The sequence below is a fragment of the Limulus polyphemus genome, unplaced genomic scaffold (assembly GCF_000517525.1).
Source record: "Limulus polyphemus unplaced genomic scaffold, Limulus_polyphemus-2.1.2 Scaffold1506, whole genome shotgun sequence".
NCBI classification, from domain to species: domain Eukaryota; kingdom Metazoa; phylum Arthropoda; class Merostomata; order Xiphosura; family Limulidae; genus Limulus; species Limulus polyphemus.
The window spans coordinates 180017-189422 of NW_013667116.1; the positions used below are offsets into that span (position 1 = coordinate 180017).

Consider the following 9406-nt stretch of genomic DNA (forward strand, 5'->3'; position numbering starts at 1 on the left):
CCTCCTAAATAAATATCATAATTTTTTTTCCGAATAAAACTTTTTTTTTTCTACACTAATATTAACTGTATGGAAATCATCTAACAAACAAAAAAAATAAAAACTACAAAATAAAAATTGGACTTTTTTTTTTCTAGAATGACTGTGACTGCAGGTTTTAATAGGCAATGGAAATTACTTGGCTATCTAACCGTTTTGCATCTTCTTGCTTCTAATAATATTACTCCAAAGTGCCATTTAAGCCTTACCCAAGTATGTGACTGCAAGATAACTTAGTGTAAACAATCCATCAGGTTTCAGTTGTGACACAGCTTGAGCTGGTTGCATTAAATCATTATTTTTCTTGTTTATCCAACCTAATAAGTTTCTAATTTTTGCATCTAGATTACTTGAAAAATATTTAACATTAAATAAAAAATACACTTAAAACCAGAAATTTTGGACTTACATTACAATTGAAGCCTTTTTTCAGTAAGTACTTGAGAGCATACTTCCACAAAATCATTAATGTTCTTTTCAAATATGCATCTTAGAACATAAAAACATATTAGGTACTAAAGTAGAATTTCTCGAAACTATTGTAATTTAACTGGCTTTCTGACTAAACTTTAGATAGGTTTAAAAAATTCCGTTAACTGTTCCAAGCAGAAAAACACAATTGCCAAGAGTAAAACTGAGGCTAAACATGTACTTACTCGCTGCAAAATGAAACAACTGTGTAAGAAATCTTGTAAAAAAAATAGCTGCTCTTTCTATTTGTTATAAGTAATCCAATAGCAACTTCAGAGAGAGTTACTGATATTTTTTGAAGAACAAATAGATATGGGAAGGACATGTCATATGAGTTTCACATTTTTCTTTTATGTATCTCAGTAAGTTAACAAGATGGGAGATTCTAATTTTATATTCTGGCTTTCCAGTATAAATAGTCAGTGTTTTCAGTTAGCAGGACACTCATAAAATCACATGTGATAGAAATGAAACCTAAATGGGACAATTCAGAGTGAAGGTGCATCGCATGACACAGAGAAGTGAAGACTGGGAACTTGTATAAATATTTCCTTTTAAAATTGAAAAAAATTAAAACTTGGTTTGTAATTGAAAATTTTTATATTATCTCTATTTTGATGACAAAGGTATTATTAAACAACTGTATTATCAATGTATGTCAATAATACATTAATAAACAACTTTATTATCAATGTATGTCAATAATACATTAATGACATACATTGATAATACAGTTGTTTATTTAGATTCTGAATATAACTTGTTAAAAAAGGTTGTAACATGCTCACTTGGACCCTCTTGTATGCATAGGGTTAAATATAACTGTAGACTTTGTTAAACCAAACAAAAAGAAAGGAATATTTTATAAAATATTCTATTAAATTTGACTAATTTTAGAGAAATATCACTATTTAATGGTAACTGTAGATTTTAGTAAATCAAAGAAAGAGAAAAATACATTTCATGAAACTGCTGTACCTTAAAAAACATGTATTTTTCCTTGTATTTCAGATGAAAATTCTGGAGATGATAGCCCCAAACTTGGTAAAGTAAGAAGAAGAATTCACCTGACACCAGAAGTTGAAGAAGGTAACACTGGTTATGCTCTCATTTTATGCAGTATGTCAAAGTTCAGTGATATTTTTGAAACTACTAACTGTTCAGTTTAATTGATCAAAATCCACCTTTTTATGTTGAAATTAGACTAAGTTTTTCAACACTTGTTTGCAGTGGAGTTAACATCACTTGAATAAAAATAAAGAATTATGTAGTAAACTTCTTCAAGAAAAGCTGTTGAAGATCTCTAATAAAAATTACAATTAATAATAATTAGTGTTATTGATGAATAATAGGTAAATCACAAAATCACTCAGGCCACTCAGTTGGGTATCCTTGCTGTTAGTGTTGTTTTCAGCCCTTATTTGTAGAGCTATTTTTATAATATTGAAACCTGCTGATCAGCTTATAACAAAATGACTAACTTTATCTATACAGAAATTCAGGAACAACTGAAAAAAGACAACAACACGTAAGCCCTTATTTGTAGAGCTATTTTTATAATATTGAAACCTGCTGATCAGCTTATAACAAAATGACTAACTTTATCTATACAGAAATTCAGGAACAACTGAAAAATGACAACAACACGTAAGCCCTTATTTGTAGAGCTATTTTTATAATATTGAAACCTGCTGATCAGCTTATAACAAAATGACTAACTTTATCTATACAGAAATTCAGGAACAACTGAAAAATGACAACAACAACACGTAAGCGTGTATTTTTGGACTTCTGTTGTACATCAAGAATTTTACTTGGGAAAATATTTTTAATAGTTTTGTTAGTGTATCCCTATTCTTATTTGGTTTCAATTTTTTTACATCCACTTTCAAACAGATTATGTTCCTAATCCATTCCTACCTCTATACAAAATTTGCAAAGTAGCTTAGAAAAGGAGTGTAAATAAGAACAAAATCCAACTAACTGGCTAATCTCAAGTCAAGTGGATTACTACTTGTGATAGTGTAGAGGTTTAAAAGATAGTGTAAAGGTACATTTTCATCATATTATGGTACATATATATTTCTTGATCTTTTTAAGGTATGTATTTCATGGTATTTTCAATGTTATAGTTTACTGTTTTAAATGATAAAAAGTTTTTGTTGTTATAATCACAAGTTTTTAATTTTTATATAGTGCTCTCGATCTTCGGGTACAAAGAAGCTCATTCTTAAAATTTAAACATTGAACTAATTCACAGTTTCTAATCAGAGTTTGATGTTCCTCGCAAGGTTATTAGATTTAACACCATTCCTGAAATATCTTAAATTTAAAATATTAGTATGTTGAACATCATAACTATTAAACTCTGGATTGTTTGCTTAGTTTCTCTTCTGAGTCTTTCAAGATTACTCTGTTGGAAACCAACATCTATCAGTTTCTATCCTTTGAATCTTTTGAGGTAATAATATGTAAATTTTTCATTAGGTTTATCAAGAATGCCATTTGAAGTGGAGCAGATGAAAGAGAATCACCAAGAGGAAATGGAGAAATTAAAGAATGACTATGAAAGAACTTTAAGAGAAGTTGAAAATTCTTACAGAAATAGAATCACAGACCTCGAAGCCCAACTTCTAAAACAAGCTGACGTGGACAAGGATAACATGGACTTCAGTTTGGATGGTTCTGTCCAGATGGACACACTGGTACAAAGATTGCAGGAAGAACTGGATGAGCAACGAAATACTGTGAAAACTTTAAAAATCCAGATGCAGCAACAGGTGGAGGAGGTGAAAAGACAGATCACAGAGGAGATCAGAATCAAAGAAGAAACTCTTTCTAGGAAAGAAGATGAAATTGGAAACATAAGGGCTCAGCTTACATCTCTGTTGAGTCAGAAGGATGAAGAGTTGAACAGACAAATCAAAATGAACAAACAGCTGGAAAGCCAGAAGCATGACCTGGAGAAGAAAATGGATGAAGTGACTTTAAGTTGCTTAGAAAAAGAACAGACAGCAACATCTCGGGAAAGTTCAAAAAATAGCTTGAGTGGTCATGAGATTGTAAAAAACTTTTCAAATAACCCAAATACAGTCAGCACAGATTTGAATTCAATCATTGACTCTCTAAGAACCCAGTTAAAAACTGACATACAAAAGCTATTCAATATACCAAGTTCCAATCCGTGCCAGGCAGCAGGAGGAGATGAAAGTTTAATGAATAGGTTTAATGACAAGCTAGATTCTCTCCTTTCAAAAACACTCAAGACTTTAGAGAGTCAGCTGGAGACAAACTACTTTCAAGAACAAGAGAACATTAAGCAAGAATATGAAGAGAAACTGAAACACCTTAGTAAGCTTTGCCCTCTTTAGATTACTTGCACTTGACTGACTTATTTATACTATGTAGGCATTTTATTTATGGTGCTTTACAAAAAGTAATTTTTCCAATTATTTAAACAATGAACAGAAATTGATTTTGAGCAATTCATGCTATTGTACATCTAGTTGAACAAGAAAAAATTTGTTGAAAAATTAAACTTAAAACAACAGAAAAAAAATCATACTTTCAATGCTTTATAAGGTTAATTATTAATAACGGTTATGTTACTTGTTTGGTTTTATGCCTTCCATATCTAAGAATCACAAAGTTAAATAGGGTAAAATTATTGAAAGTATTGTATTGAAAACATATGAAGATAGAGGTATGTTTTGACTACTATTATTTAAAACTATGTTAAAATATCTATTAGTATAAAGGACAGTTAAAAAGTTTGGGTAAATAATGTTAACATTTTTCAGTGTCAGGAAATATAAACCTATATGTTATACAATGATAGCATTCTCAACAACTACCGTATGTCATATGGTGATAGCACTGGATGGGTTAATCATACAGTAATAGATGAGGCTGCGAATCAAACAACATACTATCCAGACTTAATTGTGTAGTCTCAGTTGTCTCTTACTTCTACTTTTGATTTCTGTAGGATAAAATGAACAACCTGAAAGAAGTGACGAGTCATCTTGGAACTGTTTGTTCTAATAGTTAACTAAAGTTCCCACTTTATTTAAACATATCCATTTCAACTTGTATCTTGTTAATTCAACCTCTTATTAAAAGGATTAGTATAAAGAATGTTCATTATCCATCTATCATCCAACTCAATCTTTAAAACAGAAAAAAATAGGATTATTGTTAGAAAATTCAAGAACCATCAGTGTTAAATTATTTTGTTTTCTTTCAAGTTTTACGATAGTTTTCAAACAGAATGTGGGGTGTTGGTATCTTTCATAACTTTTTTTCTTGCCATGGACTGGTTGATACTTAATGCAAGTTACGTAGTTATATTTTCCATGAACAGGTCAATAAGTATGATACATAAAAGCATCATTACTAATATCCTTTAATTTTCTTCTGAACAGTTACTGTATTAAAATGGATTAATGGTGGTGGTGTGTAAGAATGCACGTTTACTTACGTAATTATTTTAAAGTGCATGCTCTTGTATATTGTGTTGGCTGCCTGTAAACTTTGATAAAATGGATGGTGAAGGAGAAATTAACAAGTCAAAAACCTTACCCTAACCTACTTGTAGGACAAGAACACATGATGGAGCGGGTAGAAATGGAACTACAATATAAGGAGGAACTTCACAAACTTCGTCACTTCCAATCACAAGGCACAGAGGTTGGTAGTGAGGATTGTTTGCATGTCTGGTGATGGAGTATCTTTTATCTTCTTTCTATCTATTGTGAAGTATAGTGAGGGGGGAGCTTTAGGTTTAGTCCACAGAAAGATCAGTTTCCATGTTATTATAGAAATAACTTGGGGTGTCACATATTTCTTAGTGATATATGTTAAACATAGAAGTATTTTGATCTACAGCTGTTGTTGAAAAAATTTAATGTTTCAGTAAAAGGCCATTTTATCATATGTTCATTCATTTTTAATTTAAGGACAAAAAGTAAATATTAGAAAAAAGAGAAAACAGGTTAAAGATAGCAGATGATAAGAGGGAAGTTAAATTAAATAAATTTTCTATAATATTTTGTCATCATCAGGTACAAAACCTTGTGGAAATGTTGTACATTTGCTGTTATGTTAAAATTATATTAAAGTTTTTCTCCATTACCCATTCAAGCTATCTCCAAGCATTATTAGTCTCAAAGTGGGTTCCTCGTCATCGAAATTTTCTGTATATCATTTTGTTTTTATTTTCAATATTTTGGCTAAAGTTACAGCCATCTATTCAGCTCAATTGTAGAGTAGGTTTATTACCGAGTAAACATGTGATGTGAGAGGAAAACTAGAATATATATATAGCAAGAGTTAAAGAACTTGTTGGTGTAGAGTTATAATTATAAAACTAAAAGATATGTCATAGTTTATTTCTTGTTTATAAGATATGCTGTTTTTAATCACAGGAAAAATTAGCTTAGATATGTTGGTTAAAAGAAGCATTTAAAATTTTTCCTCTTTTAGGAGACAATTCCTAGCCAGACCGACATGCTGTTAAAAGATTTGTACGTAGAAAATGCAGCTCTGACAAGAGAATTACAGAAATGTGAAGAACAACTACTAAAAGCTGAGCAAAACAGTACTCGACTCCAGTATAAGTGTAAAGTACTGAGTAAGCTGCTCGCAGACATTACTAGAAGTGCAGTATTGTGATCACGTGTGTCAATTATAGCTAGTCATACTCGATTCCAGTGTAAAGTGTAGATTAAACTGTTAACAGACATTACTGGAATTTCAGTGCTGTGTTCAGGTGTATTCATTATGGTTAGTCATTGCTAAGTTCTCTAGTAGCAAACATTATGATAACTTCAGTGTTTTGACTGCTGTGTCCAGTAGTGCTAGCCAGTGTTGAATGTGACATAAGAAGACATTATTATAACTCTTGTCATATATGGCCTCTGATTGTCAAGGATGTGGGAAGACATTATTATAACTCTTGTCATATATGGCCTCTGATTGTCAAGGATGTGGGAAGACATTACTATAACTCTTGTCATATATGGCCTCTGATTGTCAAGGATGCGGGAAGACATTATTATAACTCTTGTCATATATGGCCTCTGATTGTCAAGGATGTGGGAAGACATTATTATAACTCTTGTCATATATAGCCTCTGATTGTCAAGGATGTGGGAAGACGTTATTATAACTCTTGTCATAAATGGCCTCTGATTGTCAAGGATGTGGGAAATAGATATAAAACTAATTTCACTGTTGTGGTCAACTGTGTCCACTAGACTAAACAAGTGTTGAACTATTTTCACTGCTGTCATTCATTGTGTCCAGTTGTGTTATTCAGTGTTGGTGAGTTGTTTAGCCAACAACATACAATTGTGCTATTCAAGATATTTGCATGTCCTGATGAATAAATGATAAGGAAATAGTGCATGTCAATGCTAACGTATTGTTTTTACCTGCTCTATCTGTATGGCTAGATATTAATGGATAAGTGGCTAGCAGATTTTTTATGAGTAACAGTGTTAGGCCAAGAAATGCTGGCAAGTTATCCATAACTGTTTTATTTATCAGTGTATCATTTATATATCTACTTGTCTATTCACCTTAATCAAAAAATTTTTAATTTAGGTGCATCATAGCTTTTTTTTTATCAGAACTAATATTAAGATATTAATAAATGCTTACAATGTTTGTTTGTGTTAAATTACTACACTTTTCTCTTCATTTGATATTGTCAGAACTCTAGTACTACAATTATCTAATTTTTCTTATTAATTTGTTACAATGCACCTTTTGATGAAAGTATTCATCTGCATCCACATAATTACAGTATATGAGCTATATACTATGACCATACAGTATGTAGTAACTAACCAATCAGAGAAGCTATATATTATAACCATACAGTATGTATTAACTAACCAATCAGAGGAGCTATATACTACGACCATACAGTATGTAGTATCTAACCAATCAGAGGAGCTATATACTATGACCATACAGTATGTAGCATCTAACCAATCAGATGAGCTATATACTATGACCGTACAGTATGTAGTAACTAACAAATCAGAGGAGCTATACACTATGATCATACAGTATGTAGTAACTAACCAATCAGAGGAGCTATATACTGTGATCATACAGTATGTAGTAACTAACCAATCAGAGGAGCTATATACTGTGATCATACAGTATGTAGCAACTAACCAATCAGAGGAGCTATATACTATGATCATACAGTATGTAGTAGAGAAGCTGATACAGTATGTAGTAACTAACCAATCAGAGGAGCTATATACTGTGATCATACAGTATGTAGTAAATAACCAATCAGATCAGAGGAGCTATATACTATGACCATACAGTATGTAGCAACTAACCAATCAGAGGAGCTATATACTATGACCTTTGTTAGTTACTACATACTGTGTCGTCATAGTATATAGCTTTTCTGATTGGTTATTTACTACATACTGTATGATCACAGTATATAACTCCTCTCATTGGTTAGTTACTACATACTGTATGGTTATAATATATAGCTTCTCTGATTGGTTAGTTACTACATACTGTATGATCACAGTATATAACTCCTCTCATTGGTTAGTTACTACATACTGTATGATCACAGTATACACTTTCTTTGAGTAATTATTTATATTCCATATGATTACTGTATACTGTGTAACTTCTATTTCAGTTGTTTATTTACTCATAATACTATGATTTACTCTTTAACTAACATTCTTATGACAACCATACCTTTTTCTATTATGTATTGGGTTTAATTCTGTCCCAAATGTCACAAACAGTGGTGTTTCCTGTTGTTTACTAGTCTGTTTATTGTTATACAGTCTTCCTCTCATTCTGTTGTTATTTATTGGAATGGACTTTCAGATAAAATATTAGATAGCTCTCGCTCTTTCTTCTTTATTGCTTTATCTGTTGTACGTCTTCTCTTGGTGTTTATTAGCTCAGACAGTTGTAGATCTTCTGTTATGTAGTTCTAGATGTTGTAATATATGTATCTTCTTTCAATGTTTACTGGTTCCAACAGTTATAGTTTTTCCTTTATGTAATGGGTTTGGCTATTGCAGTATGTTTATCTTCTCTTGGTGTTTACTGACTTAAGCAGTTATTATGTACTGGTACTAACTATCTATTGCTGTGTAATGTATCTTCTATTGATGTTTAATGTTTTAAGTAGCTGTAGCTATTGTATTATGTAGTGGCACTACTTATTTCAGTGTATGTATCTTCTATTGATGTTTAATGTTTTAAGTAGCTGTAGCTATTGTATTATGTAGTGGCACTACTTATTTCAGCGTATGTATCTTCTATTGATGTTTAATGTTTTAAGTAGCTGTAGTTATTTTGTTATGTAGTGGCACTACCTATTTCAGAGTATGTATTTTCTTTTGGTATTTACCAGTTCAAGCAGTTCTAGTTACGCTAATAAGTATTTGTCCTAGCAGTTGTATCTTCTCTTAAGTTATACTAGTTCAGGCAGTGCCTATTCTGTTATACACTTGTCCTGATTTTTATAGTGTACCTTCTCTTGGTTTTTATTGTTCAAGCTATTGTAGTATGTCTATCTTTTATTTTAGACTGATAGAATTGTTCATCACCTATCAAAACGAACAATACCGTCATGGTATTCGTTTGTTTTTTTCTGGTTCTGCATATTTATTTGTCAGACATGTATGTGTATTGTATTTCTGTAATATAATAGTTTATCTCTATCGACTATCAAAGTTGTTAGACATCATAGTATCCTGAAGTGACAGATAATGTGTTTTCTGTAGCCGTCGCTGCAACATTTTGAAAGCAATTAATTTGTTAGCTGCATGAATGGGCCTATATGCCACGTTTATGTTGTGTTAGGGTGTTGCACATGATATATACAACTGGAGAA

At 31.4% G+C, this 9406-nt stretch overlaps 1 protein-coding gene across 8 annotated transcripts in view; it reads left to right on the forward strand.

Moving 5' to 3' along the window:
• LOC106463863 (ninein-like protein) overlaps positions 1 to 7506 on the forward strand; it is a 156543-nt gene extending 149037 nt beyond the window's left edge. For all 8 annotated transcript variants that reach the window (XM_022391483.1, XM_022391484.1, XM_022391486.1 and 5 more), the window contains 4 exons: positions 1522 to 1599; positions 2998 to 3861; positions 5108 to 5199; positions 5995 to 7506. In XM_022391483.1, the coding sequence (XP_022247191.1) occupies positions 1522 to 1599; positions 2998 to 3861; positions 5108 to 5199; positions 5995 to 6183 (1223 nt within the window). In that variant the 3' untranslated portion in view covers positions 6184 to 7506. The remainder of the gene's footprint in view (positions 1 to 1521; positions 1600 to 2997; positions 3862 to 5107; positions 5200 to 5994) is intronic.
• Positions 7507 to 9406: the final 1900 nt, after the last annotated feature.